The sequence below is a fragment of the Rasamsonia emersonii genome (genome assembly GCF_000968595.1).
Source record: "Rasamsonia emersonii CBS 393.64 chromosome Unknown ctg1118621762214, whole genome shotgun sequence".
NCBI lineage: Eukaryota > Fungi > Ascomycota > Eurotiomycetes > Eurotiales > Trichocomaceae > Rasamsonia > Rasamsonia emersonii.
The window spans coordinates 1-25524 of record NW_013562605.1 but is presented as its reverse complement, the minus strand read 5'-3'; the positions used below and the strand labels follow the sequence as shown (position 1 = coordinate 25524).

The following is a 25524-nucleotide window of genomic DNA, read 5'->3' as shown; positions in this document are numbered from 1 at the left end:
ACCACTACTCCGTACCAGCCTGCCTTGACAGTGCCTGCTGTCCGTTCAAGGGGAAGATAGATGATTTCTGCACAACTCTCACGAACCGCGTCTCAGCTCCCAGCAACTGTCTTCCGCCATCGCAGGACCCTGAAAGCGTCGCGTGCTCCGCTCCACTGCCTCCACCAGCGGGCCTTGGCATCTGCACTGCAGACACCGTGATCTCGATTATCTTCCCGCGACTCGAATCAGATCTGCCCAATCCCGAGTCCTCGCTGTACACCGTATGGTCCAGCATACAAACAAGGATGCGTTGATAAATTGCAACGTTGGAGGTGTCTCACGCATCCGGGACGCACATTGCAGCTGGTGCGGACGCCCGCATCCGGGCGAGTCTGCCAATCTTTCTCTGCTTTCGTTCCAACAAACAGACACGGTCACCCCATGAAGACGGATTGCAATAGTGCTCCAACCGTCACCTGCCCGTGGCCGTCTGGGAGGAGCCAAGAAATACGGAAACCCGGCACGTCTCCGCCAGCGTGGAAGTGCCCAGAGTTACGGAGTCTCTGCCGCTGGTTTCAGACCATCCCGCTCCGCCAAGACGATGCATGTCCACGGCCAACCTCGTGACATTGGCAGACGGCCATTCCGCCCAATCGCACTGCTTGGCCCTGGCCGTCCGGAAACCACGGAGAGTCGGGTGCTTTTGGATGCTGACAATGCGATTATCATTGGTCATGACGGCTGCGGCAGTTGTCCAGATGCTTGGAATCTCTCCAGCACACGGTCCGGATCCACAGACCATACATGCGTCCAATGTTACGGTCCCAACAGCCTGTTGAGTCTTGCCAGCCCAATAAGGCTGGGAAGGTTGCTGAAGCCTTGCTGCCTTCGCGTGATGATACTCTGTACACCGTCCTGCTGGGCAGAATGTGCAAGCGAGCGAAGGTGGCGGCAATGATGGCCTTGTCGGCTTCACCCCGTGCTGCCAAGATAAAAGGGACACCATCCCCACAAGTCTCACCCTGCTACAATACGGGAGTAATGAGATGCCCCAGGTTCAGGAGTCCAGATGCCAGTCCAGGCAGATTTTGGACTTGGGCGGCGCATTTATCTTAGCGAGTAAGATTATCTATATGGTAATCATTCACATATTGCATGCACTTCGTTAAGATAACTAGGCGTAAACTCAGCCCAGGCATAGCTGAGAAGGCCAACATCAACATTTCAGTATTGAGATTTCAGCAGAGAGAGTACTGTACACTCCGTACGGGGTACTCATATGCGATGCAACAATCACCCCTTTAAAGTCGAAACATAACTATTGTCTGGGCAGCCTGTACCGCAGTTTCTACTTACTCTACTCCGTAAATTGTAACCCCTTAACTTGCCTACCAAATGTTTAGATTTTTCCTAGTAAATGATTAGATTCGGTCCGACGCCTTGGCATTTGTCACGTGCCCTTTTCCCATTTGTCTACTCCGTATTTCCTCTGTACGTTAGTAGTCTTGGCTTTTTCCAAGAATTGGGGAATTCTAAATTTTAATTGTATATCTAACTGTCAATAATAATGGGACTATGGAAGTTACTACTCCGTACTTCTCTTTGGGTTGTAAATAGTGCGCCTTGGAAAGGAGTACTCCGTACGGAGTATGCGAAGTGCAATAATATTGAGTATTCGGAACGGAAATATTTCAGATGTCTGTCTATCTGTCTTTATTTTTAGTAGGGAGTGCTCCATGCTCGTTTTTTAACACCCTTTTCTTCTCCTCTGCGAAAAGCAGCTCTATTTATATCATATAGTTATTATATTATTAGTTCTATTTCGTGCATCTCAACTCAAGCCATATCATACCAGATCAGATCAGATCATACGGATTAATATTACATGCATAGGGGTATGATAATAAATAGGGGAGATCCATAGAGCCATTCGATTGAACCAGTATTATACCCCCCGCAAGTTAATTCTACAGGAGTATTAAATGCCGGATCGGAGAAGGTCTCTCTCCTTTCTCTATCTGGAAATAAAAATAATATCAGCACTAAGTACGGAGTACGGGGTATGTCTACCTGGTACCTTGCGGTGGTGATGTTTGTCGTTAATCAGGTTGACTCTTTCTTTGGGATTCGCACAGCACAGAGAAAGGAGAAGTATGATCTATAGTTTGACATTTTCAGTTCTCAATACCTCATGCCTTGGTGCCTGTATAAGTGTTGATCTGCTGAAAAGGTGCTGTCTCCCTTTTCTCTTAGTGCTTAGTTGGCACTCTACTTAATTATATGGGAGACTGAAGAAGGCATATCCCAGTAAAAGCAGACTGGCCAAAGAGAACTGCGTAACTTGTCTGCAGAAAACAAAAGACATGTCATTCAAACAGGGACATGGATAGATACGGTTTCAGCGAATACGGTATGGAGGAGTCCTTACAGCCTGATCCGATTTCTTTTTTTTTCTTTTTTCGTCATCGTCACTTGTTCCCTTTATTCGGAGTGCCGAATCCATTAGTTTGGATATCCAGTTCATAGTCCGATTGGTACTTTCCCCTGTTAATCACAACATGGCTGGAGTTGCCTGACGGGAGCATGCAGATATGCCGGTTGCCTTCAAAATGCTTAGATGCCTAATATTGTCGCCGATGACGAATAAGACGATTTCTTTATTTGCTTTTTCTTTTATCTTTTCTTTTTGAGCTGCCTAATATAACCGGCTATTATTTGCAATGCAGGTGCAATATTCTGCAGATTTGTTCTGATTCATGCAAGGAAACCGCTGCTCTTTATGAGACATATCTTGAAAGAAAAGTCTTCGAAATAGAAGAAAAGGATGTGCTTGAATCGAGTGAGATCCTGCACTGGAACCGGGAGAAGTTTCCATTATTGATTGACAAGCCTATATAAGGAGATTTTGAAGTTGATATGAGCCTTCTTACCTGTGTAGGTAGGAGAATCGCACGTAATCATGTGACGATGGCAGTCCACGTTGCACGACGATAACCTTGTGCAACCTTGTTCTTTGCCAGACCTCAAACAACTTCTGCAACAATGATCTTCGTATCTGACAATCTGAATACTTCTTTTGTCTCAACGAAACACACCTATGTTTCCCGCCGTAAAAGCCACTTTCAGACTTGAGCTGATTGCGAATCTGCTCTACATACCTCTCTGTCGCAACGATTGTGCATCTGGTGAAAGAGAGACTGGCTGAGTACTCGAATGGTATAATTACACAATGGACAGGACTGACGCCAGTTTCCAGTTCTTTTCAAGATGGACTTTATAATGGCAAGCCTCCGTGTCACGACCTTGCAGGAGCATGTGACGAAGTTCGTCAGTGCTAGACTGATGATCCTGCATACGAGGAGTGTTACACCTTTGTGCTGTTGGTTGCAACATGACGACCGACTATCTCCTTGCAAATGATGAATACATCCGACTACGTGACGGGATGAGAAGTCGGCGAACAATGACAAGAGATAAGATCGACGGATTCCTCCCTCTGAGTGCCTTTGTTGGAGGGTGATAGTCGACTAGTTCGTGACTCTTTAACAGGCGATATCTCTGGGTGCTTTATTCATCAACACCCACCGCCATCTTCACTCATTAGTTGTTAGTCGGGTATCACCCTCCAACGGAGTCATTCAGAAAGAGTCATCTTCATTTCTCCGACACTGGAGTCAAACCCAGCGGTATTATGCGTTCAACAGCATTATGACTGGGCTATGACATGTCAACCCCATGGTATAAAATCTCCCTGCTTCTGACTGCCTTCTCTTTTCATACACAGCTAACTACAGATATCATCTTGTATTCTAACCTTCACCTGAATATATACCTAGCAAGGAACGATATATTTATCAAGTCCTGCCACAGACATGCCTGTGAATATTACAAACAGAGACAACTACGGGAAAACCTCGCGCAAATTCTCCTGCGGACACGACCTAGGTCCCGATTGTCCATTTCCACCATCGCATCGGTACCATGACCATACACAAAGGGGAAACGAGATCAAATTCCACTTTCCATGCATGCAATGTGACAACCGGGAAATATGGAAAGATTTGAAAATCATCAAAAATGAGACAGATGCCGAGTTTGAGCGCTTGGAGAGTGAGAGCGATGAACAGTTGCGGGAGGAGATGGAAAAGAAGGCTATCCTGAATACTCAGCTGGTGCTGCGGAGACTTCTATTCGGGTTCGAAGCCCGTTGGAACGAGGTGCCGCAGCCCGATTCTCCAGATCCAGGACCGGCACGGGCGTCGCAGACGACCCCGGAAGGTTTTCGACTGAGTGTCGACAACAAATATCTAGACCCTGACAATGCGACGACCCTCGAGGAGCTTATGGCCTATATGGACTCGTTACTCGCCGAGAATCGTTGAGTCTGCTCAGTAAATTGAAGGGTACATATATATCTATTTGTGGTATAAGAGTCTTGGTCTCTTGATTCTTCTGATCATCATGTGTGAGTAATATATTTACCCGTATTTATTCAGTACATATATACATGCTTGGATAATAGACTTCTTTGATTTCTAACTATCTTCTCTGACGTGATAAGGCGTCCATATCCAACCAGCGCAGTACAGGTGCATATAGATGCTATTCCGTCCTCTGCCTCTCTTTTCTTTAGAGAAAATGGGCCTTTTTTGACTTGCTCTTTTATTCCCATTCAGTTTGAGATCCCCTTTCTTCTCTGAGCAATGGACTCAAAATTCACCAAATGCGCGGAATTTGCTGTCATAAGAATGAGTCGATGGAAGAGTCATACATCACTGGACACGCCATATAAATCCATTCCTAGGTAATTTCCTTCTCCTTTCTATTCTTCCTCTTTGTCAAAGTACATTACATATACCATTGATTCCGTTCATGATCTGATCTGATTCTCCTGCCATCGATCACAGCCTGACATCGTCGAAGCAAGTCAAGCAACTTCGCGTATCCAACCATCCAAACTCCATCCCGCATCCACGATATTTCTCGATATTTCTCACATCGAGGTCCTCAGAAATCCATCATCTCTCCAGATTATCGTCAGTCCAGAATGGCAACTGAAAAGTTCATCTGCGAATGCAGTGATCCCCCAAGTGATGAACCAGTCCTTGCGTATCGAATGCGTGAGGGTGTCAGCTGTCGCTTCTGTATCACATGCATCGATTGTGATAAAAGGATGTTGCTCTACCTACACATGGTAGGTATGTACATTGTACTAACAGATACATGCTGTAGTATAGATCTGTTTCACCTTTTCATACGACAGTCTACCTTAAATGAACTCTAAGAAACTCTTGTTACCTAGTACCCACGTATATAGAGGTATGGTCTGGCGTGGTCTACAGCTTCGATCTTTTTTCAGACCCAGCTGGCGAACGCAGACGCTTCTCCGCCGCGACAGCATCCTCCCAGACTTGCTGGATCTATAACTCAAGATAGTTAGTCTAGTTTATATCAAGAATGAGCTATGGTGCTGTCTTACATCATAATTATAAATCCAATGATGTCGTTTACTCCACGTCTCCCTCGCAAGGATGGCCACTGCCTCATCGAACGAAAGCGGAGGGCTGTGCGATCTGATATAGGCGTCTGTGGCGGCGAATTCGTCGAGGATGTCGTACTGTCTTTCACCAGAACTTTATACATAAATGAATAATATTGTGATTGAAATGGAGGCAAACTCACCAACTTCTTGTAATGCGGCGACCGGACTCGATCAACCAGATCCAGCGCAGCGGCGATATCTAATCCATTTTCATGGGCCCATTTCAATGCCTGTCCTAGGACGTAGACGTCTTCGAGGGCGAAGCCGGCACCGGCGCCTGCAATAACCACCTTCAGTCTGTGTTTTTCCACGTGAATAATAACTATCCTTACCAAACGCTCCAGAGAGGGCTGAATATGTAACCAGCATCAGTAAGTAGTTATCGTGCTTGAATTTAATACTCACGATGCGAAGCATCCCCGACAAGCGCCACCGATCCAAATGCTGTGATCTGGTGCAGTCTCGGACCGGCAAAGAGAGCGTATTGCTTGATGTCTTTGGAGAAGGTGACTATTTCTTTGACGAGGGGGGCAAATTCCTAAAAGAAAAAATTATTAGGAAAAAAGCCAGCCAAAGGGTCAGCGTGTCTACCGTAAAGTGCCTCGCGTGCTGCTCCACCGTCGCATCCTGCCCCCAGCTCACTTTTTCCGCGTCTTCGCGATCAGACTCGCGCGCCATGCTGGTGATCTCGTATTTGCCGTCCCCAAGGGCACACGTATAGAGCCACGAGGATGGGCCATGTCAGAAGGTGACTGCGTCGGGGATGTTCAGAGGTGCGATATCCTCCTCGCGGACGACGACCCGGTAGGCGGTCTTGCCTGTGTAGCTGATGCGGTGGTCTGGGAAGGCGAAATTGCGGACGACCTGATGTACAGTTAGCGGTCTGTTATAATGTTATAATCTTTGCTAAGTTTGAGAGTATGATGCCACCGATCGAACTCCATCAGCGCCAACGACCAGGTCAACTTCATCCGAGTACCCGTTTTGGAAGTGAACGGTTAATCGCTTCGATGCCGTCCGGCTGACGCGCACCAGTCGATGGGCGACAAACACATTGGACTGGTCGACTTCCTTGAGAAGCACCTGCTGCAGTTTGGACCGCTGGGTGCGGGCGTGGAGTTGATCTAGGGGTGTGCCTGAACGAAATCAACAGTAAGTTATGCCGTTCATTTTCTTTTCTTAGTCGATGCGCACCTTCTTGACCATGTGAATACAGCAGCTCTCCTGTTCTCCCATTCCTGAAATCATCAGCATATCAGATGGCATGTGCCCAGCCAGCAAACCTACCGATGCTGCACCGCATAATTATCCCGTGGACGGTAGATATCCCTCGAGGGGAAATTCTTGGCCGCGCCCATCACCTCGAGCAGCCGCCATGTGCTGGGCTGGATGCTGATGCCGGCCCCGATCTCGCGGATGGCAGTGGCCTGTTCGTAGACCTTCCAGTCGACGAACGGTAGCTAGTTGAGCTCGATTGCGGCGCCTAAGCCGGCTGGTCCGGCGCCGATATGGCGACGTTGATAGTGCTGTTGTTGTTGTCTTTTTGTTGAGACATGTTTGTTTCGTAGCTGCAGCAGTGGTTGTCTATTGTCTTCGTATGTATATAATGGATGAGCAATCACTACGACCACATCCACCTTATCTGAAGATATATATACCTTATATATGTACTGTACAGTACATACATATGTTAAACGCCCATTGGCTCACCTCTTGCGTGATCAGGACAAAATTATGCTGTACTTCCTAGCGAGTTGCAGCAACATGCAATCAATCGTTCTGGCCGTCACTCTTCCATACGGAGTATTTCTGTACCGGCGGAATTGCACCGTTTGCAGCCGGTAAAAGAAAACTACCGGCATGCAGCGCATCATGCACGGACCTAATTACGGACCAATTACAATTCTGGCCGTTGAGAAACGATAAGCATGCGATTCTAATTCAGATTAGGGTTAAGACAGATGATACCTTCGCGGCCTCTTCTGACGCAAAGTGGAACGACTCGGTCGGCACATGTTCCCGGTACTGGGTATAGGCTAGTTATTAGTATTGATCTCATCGGATTAGTGGATATTATTGTTGTCGATGATAAGAAAAAAGAAAAAAAATAATGAACACTTAGCATTGAAACGCGCAATCACCAAAAGAAAGACATCCCAAATTGCAGGCCATTGAACGGATCGTAGTAAGAAACAAGGAAGGAAGCAAACATGCAAAGAAGATACTGAGTCTTGAGCCTTCCTTACAAATAGAGCTTCCAATGTAAGGTAGGTTCTAAAATAGTACCATCAGACGAGACAGCTAGCAGACTGGCACTAGCGTATGTACATATAGATAGATAGATAGATGGGTGGATAGATAAGGGTGTTCTCTCTATACTATATATAACTACTACTGCCCACCAAGCGAATGCTCCTTAGAAACACTCAGTCGATCCCCTTCTATCCTCTGCTATATTTAGAGCTATTAGCTAATATTACATATAGACCTTACAGCTGCTTAAGTACTGCAGAAGCTGCAGTATAGGTAACACTTACAGATAGGACTTGGAGTTAATTACGTAGATCAGCAAGTAAGTGGTATATATTTACCTAACAATTATTCGTTTATTATTATCATAGGGAACTCATAGAAAATAAAATAAATCATGGAAAGAAATCTCATCTCATCTCATCTCAAAAGAGAGATCGATTGATCGCTCGATCGGTCCGACTGACTAATAGACCAATTAATTGATTAATTTAATTAATTGATCAGATTTGCTGCTTCGACTGGTCATAGTAGTAGTCTCATTCATCGTCTCGCACATCTCGTCAGTCGTGATCTTAGTAATAATATAATAATAGCCTCCTCGTAACGTATTTTCAATTTCCCATTTCCATTTCATTTCCATTCTTGTAATGTATGTATGTACATGTACATGGTATCTCTGACAACGGGCAAGCAAGATATTAAATTAAAACTTTGTCTTTACTTTGACATAAACCGATATGTATCGTATCTCCTGTCACCAGACCTTTTGAAAACAGAACACCAGCCTCATTCCGTAGTAGAAATAGAAATAGAAATAGACAGTTAGAGAAAGAGAGAAAGAGAGAAAGAGGGAGGTCTCTCCCTGACAACAGGCTGAGGCCGCTCACCTAAATAATCGCCTGCCCCCCATCCCGACATTCCACGTAAATGTGCCTCGCACCCCTAGGTTCGCCAGACTCAGCCCCGACATGCCGACTCCGCCGCCCTCGCCGTCCCGCTTATACCGGCGCAGCGCTTCCCGCAGGTGCGACGGCAGCAGTTGGCCCCGATGCGGATTTGGAGGCGGTTTGAACTCCCGTTTCGGCCGGACGGTGGGTGGTGCATCGCTGGATGTGCTGGGAGCATACGGAGATTGGTGGTCAGGAGGAACAGGGGCGGGCGAAAGAGCAGCGGGAATGTTCGCTGGTATCGACGTTGGTGCTGTAGTAGCAGGCGTACCACCACCAGCAGGAGTGGCACCTCCTTCAGGCGACTCGTGTTTGACACCGTTTGCTCCCTCTTGATTCTCAGAGGACGACCTGCTAGCTGCGGCTGCTGCTGCCGCTGCAGCAGCTTCAGCTTCAGCTTCTTCTCTCTCAAACTCCGCGCGAGCGGCCTGGTCAAACGCCTCCGCCCACTCCTGCTGTACCGTTCTCGCCTTCTCGATGATCTCGCCCGCAAAGACCTTGGTAAACCCGTTGATCGTCGTCACGACGCTCGCAGGCACCGACTGCGACAGCGCATGGTTGACGATCCGACGCAGCGTCTCCTTCCGCAACTTGGCCCGTTTGAACAGATCGTATCGGGCGGACTGGATGGGATTGAAGGCGTCGACAAGGATACTGAGAAAAAGAAAATCATAAGTCAGAGTCTGCATCTGTAATCGTCAAATCTCGAACCAAATACATACGCAAGATTCTTCTTCTCGGCCTCCGTATCCGTAAGCCCATCCTCCCCACCCAGCAAGTCGCCCTCATCCTCCAGATCCTCATCCTCATCCGCGTCATCTACGCCCCCACCGCCAGCCCCTCCTCTCACTGAACTCCCATCAATATCGGCAGGGCCCACTCGCGTATCGAGCCCCTCTCGAGTACTGGAAGCGTCTTCCCTGTCCTTGTCCGCCTTCTTCTTGCGCCCTCTCTTCTTGCCGGTCGTGAAGACGCCCTCACCGGTCGCCGCGCTGGCACCGCCCAGACTGCCCGTATAACTACCTGTCACACTGCCTGCATCGCTGGCGGCACTGTAAGCTCGACCGTCAGCATCGCCACCCGAGGGGAAGGACGTCTGTCGGAGAGGATGCATGCGCGGCCGCTTGGCGTTGTTGCCGCCTTGCTGAGACGCGGTCGACGAGATGGACGGCCGTTTCCGGGGGTTGATCGCGTTAGGCGTGCTGGGAGGTGGCGACGACATTTTGATCGAGATGGTTCAGAAGATCCTTGCAGGATGGTAATATCGACAGAATGAGATGTGACAGTATCAGTTTCTGTCGATGTCGCGCCCGCTGGCGAGGTGGACGCGAGATAAACGTGACCTGACGCGGGAAACAAATCCGCGCAGTTCTCAGCAAATGTGCTGAGACTTATTAGTAGCAGTATTTAGCGACTCATGTCGCGGTGTCACTGAGAGAAGAGGAGGGACTGAGACTGTCAAAGTGGTATGATGTCCTGTGCAAGGCGGTCTCCGCAGTGCAGTCACTGACTTGGAGCTCCCGCAGACCCATCCGGTAAGTCTGCCGAGCCTTGCACCAAAATAGGAATATTCCAAACGTCGAGTGACGCAACTGCTGAGACTACGCGGTGAAATTATTTGTAGCAGAATCTCACAGAATATCGTTATATATTTTACTCATTTGTGGTTCTTTACATAGTTCTACAGATGATCAACTGGTCAAAAGGTTAAAAAAATGCCAAATAGTAGTAATTATATAGCAAGGCGCAATAAATTATCAACTAAGCTATCGCGGTAAGGACAGGCAGTAAATCAAGAACAAACGTCACAACAAATTATACTTGTTGCGACTTCAGGGAATCGACCAGAACAAATTGCAAATTGAGTAAGCACAACATCACCACACGCTTCTGAAGGAGTGGGAGAGACTTCTAAAGGAGTGGGGGGAGTCAAGCAAACGAAAGGGAGGGGAAAATTAAAAAAAAATTCATCAACATCCGTGCTCTCCAATCCGCGGAGCACCGCCCTTCCAGTCGTTGCGCTCGTAGTAGCGGAACACCAGGTCATACCCATCCAGGTCATGGACGATGCGGTCCACGCGACGATACCCCGGAATCTGCTCCATCTTGGCAGCCCGAAGGGCAGCCTGGCGGTCCACCAGCTTGGAGCTCTGACCTTCGTCGGCCTGCTCCACAGCTGGCTTCGCCTCGAACAGAGTCACAGTGAAACGGCCCGGCTTGAAGATGTCCACAACATGCTTGACAATGTCCGCCGTCTCCCGTCCGTCTTGCTGGTGTGGCACATTCGTCTCAAAGGAAGCATACGAACAATGAGGCTCCGGTGTCACATGGACGGTGAAGTAATGAGTGCTAGATTGACCGTCGGGGGCCGGGATGACGCCGTTCGCAGAGAACCCGCAGGGGGTGAAGAGATATGCGTCAATGCGCGAGTCCGGGTACTTGCTGACCGGGTACACATCCGCAAGACCGCACGACTCCGTCACGACAGTCCCTAACGCGTGCCCTTCGGTGGTGAGCTCGGGCGGCAGAGTGTGCTCGCCATCCGAGTCAGGGTCACTCATGTCCGAAGACGTGTTGCTGAATACGTCAACTGGCTCGTCCTTGTCCTGCTCGAGCTTCCGACGACGGATTTCTGCGACCGCACTCGCATGGTCGAGGTAGAACTGCTTCGCATTCTCCTCGTCCAGGTCCGTCATCAGAATCTCGAGTGTCTCGTCATTCTCTTCGCAATGTCCAGAACCACGCCTCTTCTCCTGAGGAAGATTCAGAACCTTGGTCTCAGTCTCCGGCTTGGGGCTCGACGGAGGCGTCAGGGTGGTGTACGGCTCCGTCAGGTAGAGATACCAGTGTTCGCCGTTCATCTTGCCAATCATGTAAGCGCTGCCGTTCGCGAAGAGCTTGTCCAAAGCCTTGACCTCATCCCTCCAGCTGCGGTGGGGGCCGCGCTGGCGGTCGGGAAACAGGAAGTTCTTCCGGCTGTAGAAGACACGGTACGGAGCAGCCGCAACGGAGATACCGCGGGACGGGGGCGCCGTCGATTTGGGAAAGCCGGCGAACAGAGCGGCAATCTCCAGGATCCGGGGCAGTCCCGAGAGCAGAGTCGTGGTACCACAAGTCTTGAGGATCAACTTGTGGGGCCAGACAAACATGCTGGATTCAGACAGAAGATAGGCGTCGACATCCTCGGACTCGACGATCGACAGCACCTTGCAATTGACAAGATCCAGCATGTCCTTCCATACCTCTACGGGAACGGCCTTGAGCCCAGCAGGCTCGGTGGACCCCAGTAGATCCTGAGGAGAGGGGCCAAACCAGACCTCGAGCAACTTCTCTGGTCCTGTAAATATCGGTTAGCGACGACTCATCCAACATATCTGATAAAGGGAAGGCGTACCTTCAAATGCATTGGTGGAGTCGAGGTCTACAGTTGCTTCATGATTGATGGTCAACGACGGCGTCCCGGCAAACGAGGACGGCGAAGTCGTATAATTCTTGGGGATCCCAATGTAGACCATATCCGTGTATCGACGAGGGAAGTCTGGTTGACACAATTGAAACTTGGCAGTGGTCAGTGATCAAAAGCGAAGAGCTCGAGCCGAGACAAGAGCAGCTATGGAAGCACTATCTGCTACCCAGACGAACAATGCGGTGTCCGTCTGAGAAGAGAAGGCCCGCTTATGAGAGAGAGGAGAAACTGGCAGACCGGCCAGCCAACAGACAAGGAACGAGCTTGAACCCCGGAGGGGGGACGTTAGGGAGGTCGGGCGGAAAGGGGAATGAAGAAAGCTTTGATCGAGGAAATGGTGGCTAGTTTAAAAGAACCTCGCGCTGGCAGATACCGATACCGGTCAAAGTATCGGGTCTAGCAGACGAGGATATCTGCTGCACACAAATAAAAAAAAAGAAAAAAGACGATTCAAAGAGTTCGAATTGGTGGTGAAAAACACGAGCGGGTATTATCTGGGCCTGTCACGAAACAAAACAATCAGAACCAGTCGACATTCCGAGGTAGGAGTCATGGACTAGGACGTCACGACATCACCACCTTGTGAGGACGGCAGGCAGAGAGAAGGACTCACTTCGCAGGCTTGGACAGGAAACGCAGAAGGTCCTTTCGGCTCATGGAGGACAGGAGGCGTCTCTATTCACAAAGAGGCGGGCGCAGCACGAGGCCACGGTGTTTAACACATGGACGGAGACGCCAGGGCTGTGGAATCCTCACGCGTAGCAAAGCCGAGAGAGATTTTTTTTTCTGGGTGTGCGAATTGCTGACGGCGAAAGAAGAGCGCAGGACGAGGCACAGAGATGAATTGAGCAGACAGAAGCGAAGAAAAGAATTTTGAGAGCGAGCAGACGTGGGTGCGTGAGTCAATTAGGGCCGGTCCCTCGTCTGTCGGTGTTGTGTGGGTTGGGCGAAAAATCGATTGAGTGCTTAATTAATCGCGGGGGAGGGAGAGTGGTTAGTGCCTGGCGTGCAGCTGCAAAGTTTGAACAGCTGCGTGGGGAACGGCGGAACGCGGCTCTCAGCTGGGCTCGAACAGATCCGCAGCGAGAGGGTTTTCCAGGGGAATAGACGACAGAAACGATACACACAGCCAATGTTGCAGAGCAGAGTATCGAGCAGTGGCAAGCAAGGAGACAAAGAGCAGAGCGCTGGCAGGGCGAGAAGCGAGGAAATAGCGCAGGCAGCGGAAACAGGTGTCGTGCGACAGTGGGAGCGGTGACCGCCTCAGCCAACCAGAGGCTCTCGTGCCGTCGGGCAGCAGAACAGTGACGTCGTTGGGCCAGGCACCGGATCCGCCGTCCGAGAAATCGCTCAAGATACTATTATTATACTGATAGAGCAGATCTAAAGCATGATTCGTTTTTTCTAGAAAGAGTTATGAGACTCTATCTGACATTGCATTTATTTTCATGGATTTTTTGAGCATGATCCTGCAGGGTATCACTACATGTACTGTCAAATGGATCACAAGAAAAAAGAGAAGAAGAAAAAAAAAGAAATTAACCACCAGGAGACTTCCCACGAACAAAACACAGACGCCCACGTTGTCAGTCTTAATCATGCCGTACCAGTCTCACCCGAAACGCCCGTAATGAGTAAGCCTCTGTGCAGACCACCAACCGTGCCATGGCCGGCTCTGCAAATACATAGTACACAGTACACAGCGTGATTCATCACAGCTGGTTTTTAATGGCCAAGGATGGCGTGGGCCGTTTGGACGTCGCCTGCCTCGGCAATCTTCGCCGCGATCAGCTCCCCAACCTTCTCGTTCAGTTGCTCTCGCAGCTCGTCCGTGACGATGGCAGCGTGTCCATTGGCCATATGCGCGCGTCCCTCGTGTAAAGTGGACAGCACGGCGAGCAGCGCACCCAGGACCTTCTCGGCCTCAGGCCGTCGTGGGCCGTCTTCCGCAATCGCATCTCTCAAGAGCTTCTCGTACGGCTTCAGATTCGGCAGGATAAGCTCCCGCACGACGTCGGGGCCTCCAACAGCATGCAGACCAATGATAGCACCGTAGTGCGTCCCGAATGGTTTGGCCGGATCCAAGAAGTTCTTCAAACACGACCGTGCCAGTCTTGGCTTGAGCGTATGAGACGCATGGGAGTACTTCTTAGCTATCAGGCCGATAAGCGATGCCGCGAAGTCCCGTAGTGCAAACTGCTCAGAGAGGTCAGCATTGCCTCCGAGCTGGCGTCCGATGAGGCACGTCAGGACTGGAGGGACTAAGGAGGCAACCTGGGAAGGTAGAGGGTCAGTTTACAATCCGGATGGCGTCGAAGAGCCCACTTACATATGGATCCACGTAAAGGGACTTGTTCAGGATCAATGCCTCGGTCATGCGCATCACCTGACTCAAGACAAAGATGTCCTTCAAGCTGTGTGTCACCTTCTCGGAAATAAACTGCACGAAATACGGCACGAGCTGGTGCAGGCCGGGGTCCTCCCGCAGGCTGGAGTACGCCGACGTCCGGTATTCCTCGCTCGACTCGTCCAGAAACGCGTTGCACACTTTCTCAAAGTAGAGCTGTAACTCCTTGGACAGGACGTGCTTCACCAAAGGCTTCACGGCCACGTTCTGGTTCCCGCTCATCGCCGCCAAGGTGGGGTTCGCATTCGGGCCCTTCGACACCAGTTCAAGATTGCGCGACTCAGCCGACGTAGGATTCTGCGGGATGGAGGGTTGTACGCCTTCGACGGCTAGCCAGTGTGCTGTTCGATGGCCAATCTCAGTACCACCCCTTAAAAAAAAGGCTCTAGAGTATGGAAACCTACCAGTAAAAGTAACCTCCCTCGGGATCTTCGGCAGCGGGGCATTGATCAGCTTCTCAAAATCGACCTCCTCGTCCTCGACATAGAATAGGGGCTGTCCTGGACCCAACGAAGCCTCTCCGAAGCGGAGTGGCCGCGTCGACTCGTACCCGTACAGCGGCTCGACGTCCAGCACCCGGAGAGCATTCGAGATATCCTGGGTCGTCAGCACGGTGCGTCGACCGTGTCGCATGAACTTGAGCGCCTCCTCCAGCACCTGCGCGATGCGGTACTCGACATCGCGGGCGAGATTGTCCGCCACGTCGTTGTTGAGGTTGGCAATGCCGACCGACTCGGCGACGTCGCGGATATTGTCCGGATTCCAGACGGACATGGTGAGCCGATAGAAAGGTGATCGTCAAGTAGACAAGTCACAGAAAATACTCTTTTTTCCGTGTAAACCTCTTCAGAGAGCGTTTCAGGGAAGTGGGAAGGCAAACAGGTCAAAGATGCGGGAGGACAATCAGAAAAAAGGCTGGAGGAAGACAAGAGGCATGCTGACAGAACTAGAGGGAAACGACGAAACGCTCACAGATGTGAACTGGCGATATGGCTCTCTGTGAGGACAAGAGAAGTCTTCAGCCCCAGTGAAGTTCTGATGGTTGGTTCACTCACAGCTTGGTCAGACAGCTCCGTATCCATCGAACTGAAGTCGGCGGCGATGGAAAGCTGCAGTGCATCTCGAGGGATTCTGCCTCCCCGTACCGCCCAACATCCCACCAATAGTATTGCGCGTCTTATACTCTGAAATACGTCTGCAGAGTCGACCGTACAATTGATTTCAAGAATAAACTGCTAATTATTCTTCAGTTACCAACTATGTGAGAACGTCAGAAATTCTTCCACAGTCGTATTTTGCAGGGTCCTGTCCTACCCATCTCTACTTTTCTTCCCGTCTCAGTAGGCCTTGAAATTGAGGCCGGCCCGCCATAGGAAATCAAATATCCCTGCTCTAGATACAGCATACAGCTGGAGAGAGATCAAAAACCGAAAAAAAAAAGCAAAGACAAAATAATGTCCGCTATTACTCCCTATATTATTAGCTATACTCGGCTAAGAAACTGACTGGCTATCTTAACACTGACATGTCCGTAAAAATGACTATCCAAATAGGGATATAGCAAAAAGCGACAACAAACAGGGAGATCGATATATAGATAGTCAGCTGGACGAAGTACTCCGTATAGAGCATAGAGTTTAATAATTTCCTGCATCCAAGCGTCTTCCTTTAATTAATTACCTACCTACCTAACCTACCTACCAAGATAAGTAAGTCCTCCTCAACCTTAATTAATTCACGACTCGATCATCATTAGTCCGTGTTAATTAATATTAATTTAATATTAAACTTATGGGAGAGTATCGTTCGAACCTTGTTGATTGACTTTGGCTGGCTTGGCCGTGATCGGCAGGGCCCATGCTCTCTCTTGTTGATCAATGGGATCCATGCGGCAATGCCACATGGAGAAGGTATCGAGATCATGCTGTTGAAACTTCTCCGTACAGATTAATACTAGTGGTATTTGTAGGATTCAAGGAATAGGTAGGTGTGTTCCAACCGGGATGAGCTTCACCAATGTCAACTGAGATTAAGTCTGCTGAATATTTATTACCTTTTATCTATCTCAGGGGCTTTCTAAAGTGAATAGTATTAAGTATAATTATATTGTTTTCCCTCCCAATATCCTACTAATAGCAATGTGGTATTGTCTACAAACATTCTTGGAAACCCAACATCTTCAAAGCATGCACAACGCTGCAATCCATCCGGGGTATCAAATCAACTGATCGTTTCCTGAGCCGCAAGGTGAGTGGTCGACCAGTCACAATTCACGTACCACATTAGCTACCACATGTCCGCAAATTAGTCTCCGGTAGTGGAAGATCAGACACCGAAACAAAACATCATCGAACCAAGCATCCTTGCAGTCCTCCATTCGAAGGATCGGGTATCTCAATAGCACTGACAACGAGCCATTCAAGAGCTCATTTGGTCTCAGGAGCAGCCTCGGCAGCTGCAGACTCGGTTTGGGCCGGCTCCTCCTTGGCCGGTTCTTTAGCCGATTCATCTTTTGCAGGTTCGTCCTTGGCTGGTTCCTCCTTAGCTGGCTCTTCTTTTGCTGGCTCCTCTTTGACCGGCTCCTCCTTGCTCGGCTCCTCTTTGGCAGGTCCGTCCTTGGCTTCGGTGGCCGGCGCAGGCTCCTCCTTGGCCGGTTCCGCTTTCGCGGGCTCTTCTTTGGCAGCCTCCTCTTTCGGAGCTTCCTCCTTGGAAGTTTCCTCCTTGGGAGTTTCTTCCTTGGCCTCTTCCTTAGTTGACTCTTTCGCAGGTTCCTCCTCCTTGGCTGGCTCAGCAGTGTCATCTTCAAGTGGAACCGTTCGGCCACTCTCCTTCAGTTCGGGAGCTTTGCCACCATATGTCTTGGGCAGCTCGTCACCGAACGAGAATTCGCGAGCGAGGTTTGCCCCGTTGGTGATCGGGTGGAATTTGCGGATGGTGTTCTTGCTGAGGAACACCTTCATGGCCGCGAACATCCAACCCATAATGGCAGGAACATTTACGAAGAACTTCTCCCGGAGGAGTTCGGGGTACGCCGTAGAGAAAATATCAATGGTCTGTTTCGAAGCGTTGCGAATGGTCGGGTTCAGACGCAGGAAGCTCAGGTTCTGATAGTCGTGAACCTGAATCATTTGGTAGGGGTCTTCGCCGTTGTAGTCAATGACCGAAGTCGCCTCTTCCAGCTTCAGTTCCTTGACCGCCAGCTCCATCAGAGCGACACGCCATTTGAGAAACCTGTTGACAGTCAGCGACAGGGTATTCTCATAGGGTGCATCTGGAGAACAACTTACGAATCGAAGTCACCAAACGTCTTGTTAATGTCCTTGACCGCGCCATAAATGTTCCAGTTGATGATCACTTTTCCGTGTTTGGGGTCGTTGTAGGTGGTGATGTATCCCAGACCACCAAACTTCTTGGCACTGAAGCGGGCGTTTTCGACCAAGTCCAAAGGATTCAACTTCTTCCGCCACTCCAGGGCCTTGGTCAACTGCTCCTCGGCCTGCTTGACATTACCCTCGTTGGCGCGAAGGAACTTGATCAGGACGTTGGCCGTGGGCGGGTCGTTGAAGTCCTTCAGAGGAACACCCCACATCTCCGTGTGGCCGGTCTTTTCGAGAATGGCAGGAAGACGGTCGAAGAACTGGCTCAGGGCGGGGTTTTTGGTCAGAAACTCGGGCTTCGCGGTCGCCGCGCTCTCGTCCTTCTTGGGCGCTGGTTCATCCTTAGGAGCGGTTTCAGAGCCATTGGCAGTGGTCGTGGCCTCAGCAGGCTGCTCCTGGGTAGTTTCGGCAGGCTTCTCCTCCGGCTTCTCCTCCGGCTTCTCTTCCGGTTTCTCTTCAGGCTTCACCTCAGACACAGATGCGACCGTCTTCTCGGCGGTCTGTGCCTCAGGGACCGCCTGAGGCGTTTCCTGGGCGGCAGGCTCTGCTGACATGGTTCAGTAATAGAATTTGGTACTGTTTATCTGCGATCGAAGCAGGAGTTAGCTGACACGTTACTAGCGATAAAAAGGGAATGAAAAGCGACTGTGCAGGAAGGTATGGGTGTTACACAGGGGCGAGAAATAGCCAGCGAACCGCTCTGCGATAAGGAGAGAAAACAGTCAGGGGATAGCTTACGATGGTCACAACAGCTGCTGATGTCAGGACAGCAGTCAGGCAATGCGCTTAGTGGTGCGATGAGGGATGCCGCGTCTCAGGAGGACAGGATGTAGGGGGAGAGTTAGGAGGCGCGGCGCAGACCCTGGGAGACGGAGATAAATAAGAAATAGATTGATCTCCTCATAAGCTCAGGGGAGCTTGGGGCAGCAGCGGGTCAGCCGTGACGGGGCCTGGCTCCTCACGTGAGACGGCTAGTCCTCTTCCAGTCGCGGCGTGGCCAGCTGTCTGTGCTTCCAGGGGGGCTGCCAGACCCAATGGCGGGCGTCCATCTGTGCCCCTGATGAGGTGTCAAGTCCGCCAGCAGCGACCTCAGGTATGCACTTGCTAACATTCCTGTCTTCTAGACGATCTGGATTATTCAGCTCACTGATTACTACGTTGTCTTTCCCAATTGATTGATAACTATGCCACCATGCAAGGAGCGCCAGGTATCTAGCAATCACTAGACCGGGCATGAACAATCGATCAACAGTCAGTTCTCCGTAGAAGGCTGTTGATGACATATTGCCAGTCACTTGTATAAATCTGGTTCCAAACACTCGGCACGCCTTCCCCGATTCTGGCCGCGAGACTCTCGAAACAAGTGTAATACTGGTGTTGACCTGGCCCAGACAAGGCCAATAGAAAAGCTTAACCATGGCGGGAGATAAATTCCTGAAACGGATCTACGAACCTCCTTGCATGAACTCAAAACAACTGCTAGTCTCGACAGAGGATAAGCAAGCATTCCCCCACAGGTTCCAGTTATCTGTGGACCATACTACTATTTATTTTGTAGAAAGAAGCCAAAGGCGATATATAAAGCAGTATAGCACATGGGTCGAGTCGGCGGGAAGAGATAGTTACTCCGTACATACTCCGTATTGTCAGCCTGCGAATGCCTAAACTAGGTTAGTGGCTGCTGACCAATCAGCAGACACTGCAGTATCAGGTGCCACACTAGGAAATTCCGTCTCTCCTTCCTGGAACACGAGTCAGTCAGGCCACGCTGGAATAACGATGTTCCTGTCCTGCCTGGCCTGACCTGTCACAAGTTCCGAAACAAATCATGACTTGGTAGCCAGTTAGACTCATTGACTGTACACCACGGTCCTGGATAATAATCTTTGATGTCGAATTAAGGTTCAGGGATCGGCGTTGACATGCTGTAGTGCAACATCCTTGTCTTGTATGCGAACCTCAGTGCTGTTTCTTGCTATTCTCATCTGCCTTGGAACACATCCTGTCAGAGCTTACCAAAAGTGGAAGGAAGATTACTTAATTAAGAGAATGGCGATATTCTATCCTAAGACCGGGACCTTGGGTTTGGAGAATGGGCTACCACTATCAAACGGTCCAGACAAGAAATGAGTGCCTGACAAGATTGATTCAGTGAGATACATCTCACACCGGCACTGACTTTGGCAAATCCCCAATCCTGTTGGCCTCAACACCTCCTTCACCTGCTCCAATAAGCTCCTTCTTGGCAGTCTCAACGACCGCTTCGAACCGGCTCGGTTTGTTCCGGACCTTGAACGCCCAGATGGACTCGTTGTTGAAAATGTCGTCCATCTCCTCCAGTGACTTGCCCAGGGTTTCCTGGAATAGAAGGAACACGTGGATCAGGGCGGAGAGGCAGAACGTGCCGAAGATACAGTACACCTGCCGATCCAGAGTCAGCCACCACCATTAAGCTGTTTCAAAACAACCAGCCTCCATGCTCATTTACACACCTTCCATTGGATATTCTCGAAACCAGGAGGCGTGAAGAATGTGAGGGAAAAGTTCCCAGCCCAGTTGAATGCTGTCGCCAAGGACACGGCCTTGCTGCGAATGTACAGGGGAATGATTTCGGCAGGATAGAGCCTGACGACAGTATTAGCAGTGAAGCTGGTTGAGAAGATCAGATATGCAAGAATTACCATCCCGCAGGCCTATACACGAGAGAAGTGTTAGCAAGTGTGCCATCACTGAGACTCCTGCCTTCGATACTGACCCCCATGTTGGTGCATATGCAGCAATGAACAAGTACGAACACGCGATGATTGCCTTCGACGCTCGCGGATTTGTGACCTGCCACGTAACGGACGAGACGCCGTTCAAGCCTCCTGGAACGGCATGGCCGTAGGATGCCATGAGCCCAGCTTCCGTGAAGAGCAGCACGGCCATGAGAAAAGAGCCCGTCATCATCAAGCGGCGGCGAGGCCATCTGTCGATGAACAGCAGTGCCGGAATCGTCATCCCAACGCTGATGACATACTGGATCGAAGCCGCCAGAAGGGTGGCGTTGCCCGTCAGACCGGCCATCTGGAAGATATACACGATGTAATACATCATGGCGTTCGTGCCGGTATATTGCGACCATATATGGGTGAAAATGGCGCAGTGGACGCGAACAACATTGCGTGGCTTGAACAGCTCGAGCCATGACAGGTCTTTGTTCTGGCGTTCCAGCCTACATATTGATGCAAGCACTTTCGTCAGAGTGTGTCGTATTCCAGCAATGGCCGACTTACTCGATTTTCTCCTGGATCTCGCGGACCTGTGCAACAACAATGGGATCCAATTTGTTGCCCCGGGCATGGAGATTGGCGAGAATCTCAATCGCCTCGTCCCACCTGTCCTTACTGGCCAGCCAACGAGGAGAGCGTGGGATAAAAGGCAGACACGCAAGGAGAACCACTGCCGGAATCATCTGCAGGCCCCAGGGAAGCCGGAAGGAGATATTTCCCTTGAGGAAAGAAGTTCCGTAGGTCACATAGTACATAATCAGGACCTGTCATTGTGTTAGGACTCTCGAACAATGTTTTTTTCACCGCACTGGATGCACGCCTACCCCCCAGGTGATCATCCATTGCTGAAAAGAGATCAGTCGACCACGAGAACGAGGCAGACTAATCTCCGCAATGAGAATAGGACTGCAAATTCCACGATCAATATGGGAAATCAAAAATTCATGGTATATAGTTGATAGATATATATATACCCCTGACTGGTAAAAATACCCACAGCAAAGCCATTGATCATGCGCGAAACAATCAACATGGCAACATTCTGAACCGCACACATCAAGGTCGACCCGATGATCCAAATGACGCAGGCAACGAAGAGCGAATCCCTCCGACCGAACCGGTCGCTGATGAAGGTGGAAAAGATGGAGCCCAGCAGGGAGCCGCCGGCCATGCTGGCAGTGATTCCACCCTGCAGCACGGAATTCGGATTGTGGAAGTAGGATTTGTACTGGATCGGTCAGGGCTCGATATTTATTTATTTCTCTGGGATAATAACTTCTTACTTACCTGCTTCGTACCAATGATGGCAGACATGCTGGACACGTCGAACCCTTGGATCAAGCCACCGATGGTGGCCAGCCCCGTGATGAGGTGGACATTGGAGAACTTGGGGATTTTTCCCATTGTGCCAGTCTCACATCAAATCGAATAAAGGCCGGGGGGGATATTTTCTGTTGACTGTGAGTTCTTTCCATCATGAATATGTAAATAATAAGTTCCAGATATAAAGGATCGGAGTCCTGCGGAGTCCTGTCCTCATAATGCACTATGTCGATAGATCGGATTCGAGCTTGCGAATTTTTCCTTCAATCAGGGCGTTGGATATTGATAGTTTCTGACTACCATCATGACGGGTCTTGTATCTGGCGGCGTGCGAGAGGCTCTCTCTGCGGGATGAAATGATTAATCCGCCAAGGTTGATATCTGTATTAGCCGCATAGGGATCAAGTCACTGGCTCTAACGAAGAGCTTGGCGAGATTATTGGATAATGCCATTCATCTTGTTTGTTCCGTCGATATGGACGTTGAAAACGCAATTGCGGCGGACGATGGCGGAATGCTCTAGCTGAACTAGTTAGTGGTAGTCAATTTAGTGAACTGCTTCCCTAGTATACAAGCCTTACAGGCCAAACTCTTTCTTTTTTGTCATTCTAGTGACTGCCTTCTTGTGTGCAATGTACGTGTACCAGTCCTTATCTACTGTTGTTGTCATTATTACTTGTTTCGGTTGAATATATAGGGTTTGTTATGAGTTGTATAGTGACTATTGTATGACTTCTCCAATAGAGGTCCCTGATCGAACCGGAATGATATTTTTTTTTCTCTTTTCATCTTGATTTTCTTTTTATTTATATATTTCTATATAAATGACCTAATCGACTCACCTTGTGCAGCTGCAGATATCGGAATCGCCTTTGATCAGATCGACAAGTCCCCTGCTTTATACAGGCATTTCGACCACAGCAGAAAGCAGCAGCAATTCTTTCAGTGGTAGAATTAGAATAATCAGTTCCATCTACACAGTCACGTGAGAGGTACACATTGCCATCGCTACTCCGTATGATGCTCAGGCCCACAGGCGGTCCTTCATAAGCGACTTGAGGGTGGAAACCTCTCCCATCCAGCGGTGGAGCGGTGGCTCTGCCTATCGCGATCTGGCCTGTCTGTGGTTGGGCTCGATCGACGTCATCACCCGCCCAACGGCAGCGACCCCACGTGAGGGCCAGGAACAGCCAGAAAGAAAGAGAACAAGCAAAAAGAACTCGCCACCCTTCCATCTCCGTGTCCGGCATATGTCCTGTCGCTCGATCTCGCTTCTCTCGTGAGCACCCTGACGATAAATCACTCCGACACGCCTGCAATCTGCTGGTAGCGTGGATTCGCGCTTTTCTGGCTTTGCAACCCAGCCGTCTTCAGCTCTTCAGCCCGAATCCCACCGGACCGCTGGCTAGCCTCGACACCGCCAGGCAGTCGTCAGTGCTGTGAGATACCCTCGCCCTGCAACTGGACCAGTTTCTGCCGGGCCTGGTGCTATGTATTAAGCCCCAGCCGATTGCCACCTTTCCAAGCATACACCTTTGTGTTGCTTTTTCTTGTGCCCCGCAGTCATCCGCCGCCATGACCGTCTCCCACGAGCCGCCCAGTGCAGGCGAAGCGCCCAAGAAGCCAAAGGGTGTGTGAAGCAGATGCACATTAGACACTGTTGAAGCGGGTCGAGGAAGTTAAGGCTGATGATTTGTAGGCATCTTGAAGAACGCACCTTCGAAAGTCGCCCTTAACGCACAGGGGTCCGACGAAACCCCCCAACCACTGCCTGTGGACTCTGTTGACAACAAAGAACTCACCCTCCAGAATACCCTCCAGAATGCCGGCCGCCGCCGCTCGTCGAGTGCCCGTCGCACCTCGACTTCCCGACGCCTGTCGGGTTCGAGCGCTACCGGGCAGGACGAGCACCCCCAGCGGCTGAAGTGGGACGAGGCCAATCTCTACCTGACCGAACAGGAGAAAACGGCCAAGATGAAGATTGACGAGCCAAAGACGCCCTATGTGCCCCGCTATGACCCGTCACAAGACGAGGATGAGGACGACATAGAAGGAGAGGCCCAGAAGCGGATGCTGGATGCGCAAGACCTGGTCGTCGATGAACTCGACAAGGTGGATGGCGCACGTAAAAAGAACAAGATTGAGCGCGAAAGTGACATCCCTAGCCTGGAGCTCGGTGAACCGGAGGAGGATTTCCAGGCAGCCGACCAGGGCGAGGAGAAGAGGATCTTTCGCGAGAAGCACGTTATGGTGGATAACGAAAGCATCTCCGGCGGTGATGAGGAGGGAGAGCGTCTGATGACGAGTGAGGAAGCCAAGGAGAAGCACCGTCAGTTTGAGGAGCGGCGGAAGAAGCACTACGAGATGAAAAACATCAAGGAGCTTTTGGGGTAAGTGATCGTTTTGGGTCGTGCATACTGGACCTTGCTGATGATTCGCTTAGTAAACAGGTGGATCTCGATGAGATGGACGACGAAGAGGACGACGAGACTCCAGCGGAGCCACCTGCCGTTCCCAAGATTCCAGAGAAGTATTTGAACGGCAACAAATAAACAGATCCTAACATCGTCATTCCTTCTACTCACGAGTCATCAACTTTATCGATGTCTTGGTTATATATAACCCTGCAACATCGATACACTATGGAACGCGGCAACTTTCGCAGGTGGCTGTCCTGTAAACATTTCCCACTCTTATGAACTTATAATTTTTTTCTTCTTTGTCTCTTGCATGTTGTGGCCCTAGGCGAGGTGGATACCCTGTATATTCCGTTTGATATGATTTTCGTTTCAGCTGGATTAAATTGACTTGTTCTTAAATGAGAGTCAAATATATTACATTATCCACTTGATTGTCTTGCTAGATTAAAATCTCCAACGAAAATATAAATATTTTACGTGTGTAAGCACTGGTGATTGACGAAATCTACAAAGTCTAACTTGAATACACAGATATGTATGTATTTATGTATGTAGATCAGCCATACTATGCCATCTATTGTTTATTATCAATCCATGTCGAGGAATTAATTAATTAATTAATTCGATGATAGAAAAAATAATGTGGTTGGACTGAACAAACAATAGAAAACAATAGAAAGATCCACCTGCACTAAATATTACTCCAGAGTACCTTTTTTTTAACCTTTTTTTTCAATCAAATAAAAAGAAGTAATAAGTATACGATGAGACGGTTAGCGGGGCGCCGGAAACGGCCGCCATTGCACGGTCCATCTGCCGCCCCTCACCGCCTGCCCCCGAGGGTGATCTGATTGCCCGATCAGGCTTAGACAGGGCCGATGTGACCTGTTTGGGGGGTAGCGCCGGCCCTGGCCGCTTTTGCCCGCTCCTGCGGAGCCCGCCCATCTATATAAACCCCNGGTGCGTCCCCCCGACGGCCGACGCCCCTCGATCTTCTCTTCTTCCCACTGTCTCCCGGCCTGACGGTCGATGCCGT

At 49.9% G+C, this 25524-nt stretch overlaps 9 protein-coding genes across 9 annotated transcripts; 2 read left to right on the top strand and 7 right to left on the bottom strand.

Moving 5' to 3' along the window:
* Positions 1-3854: 3854 nt before the first annotated feature.
* On the top strand, positions 3855-4364 carry T310_9816 (uncharacterized protein; the record flags this gene model as incomplete). Its single annotated transcript, XM_013467707.1, has 1 exon — positions 3855-4364. The coding sequence occupies one exon, from the start codon at positions 3855-3857 to the stop codon at positions 4362-4364; it is 510 nt and encodes a 169-aa protein (XP_013323161.1).
* Positions 4365-5318: 954 nt separating this feature from the next.
* On the bottom strand, positions 5319-6202 carry T310_9815 (Salicylate hydroxylase; the record flags this gene model as incomplete). Its single annotated transcript, XM_013467706.1, has 5 exons — positions 5319-5402; positions 5462-5599; positions 5665-5846; positions 5930-6062; positions 6167-6202. The coding sequence occupies 5 exons, from the start codon at positions 6200-6202 to the stop codon at positions 5319-5321; spliced, it is 573 nt and encodes a 190-aa protein (XP_013323160.1).
* A 2458-nt stretch (positions 6203-8660) lies between these two features.
* T310_9814 (uncharacterized protein) lies at positions 8661-9946 on the bottom strand (the record flags this gene model as incomplete). Its single annotated transcript, XM_013467705.1, has 2 exons — positions 8661-9378; positions 9447-9946. The coding sequence occupies 2 exons, from the start codon at positions 9944-9946 to the stop codon at positions 8661-8663; spliced, it is 1218 nt and encodes a 405-aa protein (XP_013323159.1).
* Positions 9947-10694: 748 nt separating this feature from the next.
* On the bottom strand, positions 10695-12239 carry T310_9813 (Adenosylmethionine decarboxylase; the record flags this gene model as incomplete). Its single annotated transcript, XM_013467704.1, has 2 exons — positions 10695-12061; positions 12119-12239. 2 exons carry the CDS (start codon positions 12237-12239, stop codon positions 10695-10697), a joined length of 1488 nt encoding a protein of 495 aa, XP_013323158.1.
* A 1676-nt stretch (positions 12240-13915) lies between these two features.
* T310_9812 (Transcription initiation factor TFIID complex 60 kDa subunit) lies at positions 13916-15371 on the bottom strand (the record flags this gene model as incomplete). The annotated part of the gene is made up of 3 exons (XM_013467703.1): positions 13916-14464; positions 14520-14938; positions 15002-15371. 3 exons carry the CDS (start codon positions 15369-15371, stop codon positions 13916-13918), a joined length of 1338 nt encoding a protein of 445 aa, XP_013323157.1.
* A 1652-nt stretch (positions 15372-17023) lies between these two features.
* On the bottom strand, positions 17024-18528 carry T310_9811 (CRAL/TRIO domain protein; the record flags this gene model as incomplete). Its single annotated transcript, XM_013467702.1, has 2 exons — positions 17024-17828; positions 17885-18528. 2 exons carry the CDS (start codon positions 18526-18528, stop codon positions 17024-17026), a joined length of 1449 nt encoding a protein of 482 aa, XP_013323156.1.
* Positions 18529-20137: 1609 nt separating this feature from the next.
* T310_9810 (Sugar transporter) lies at positions 20138-22149 on the bottom strand (the record flags this gene model as incomplete). Its single annotated transcript, XM_013467701.1, has 7 exons — positions 20138-20395; positions 20467-20599; positions 20730-20942; positions 20994-21188; positions 21250-21509; positions 21743-21973; positions 22033-22149. 7 exons carry the CDS (start codon positions 22147-22149, stop codon positions 20138-20140), a joined length of 1407 nt encoding a protein of 468 aa, XP_013323155.1.
* A 522-nt stretch (positions 22150-22671) lies between these two features.
* T310_9809 (uncharacterized protein) lies at positions 22672-23303 on the bottom strand (the record flags this gene model as incomplete). Its single annotated transcript, XM_013467700.1, has 2 exons — positions 22672-22722; positions 22911-23303. The coding sequence occupies 2 exons, from the start codon at positions 23301-23303 to the stop codon at positions 22672-22674; spliced, it is 444 nt and encodes a 147-aa protein (XP_013323154.1).
* A 340-nt stretch (positions 23304-23643) lies between these two features.
* Positions 23644-24620, top strand: T310_9808 (uncharacterized protein; the record flags this gene model as incomplete). The annotated part of the gene is made up of 3 exons (XM_013467699.1): positions 23644-23698; positions 23768-24458; positions 24512-24620. The coding sequence occupies 3 exons, from the start codon at positions 23644-23646 to the stop codon at positions 24618-24620; spliced, it is 855 nt and encodes a 284-aa protein (XP_013323153.1).
* Between the last annotated feature and the right edge of the window lie 904 nt (positions 24621-25524).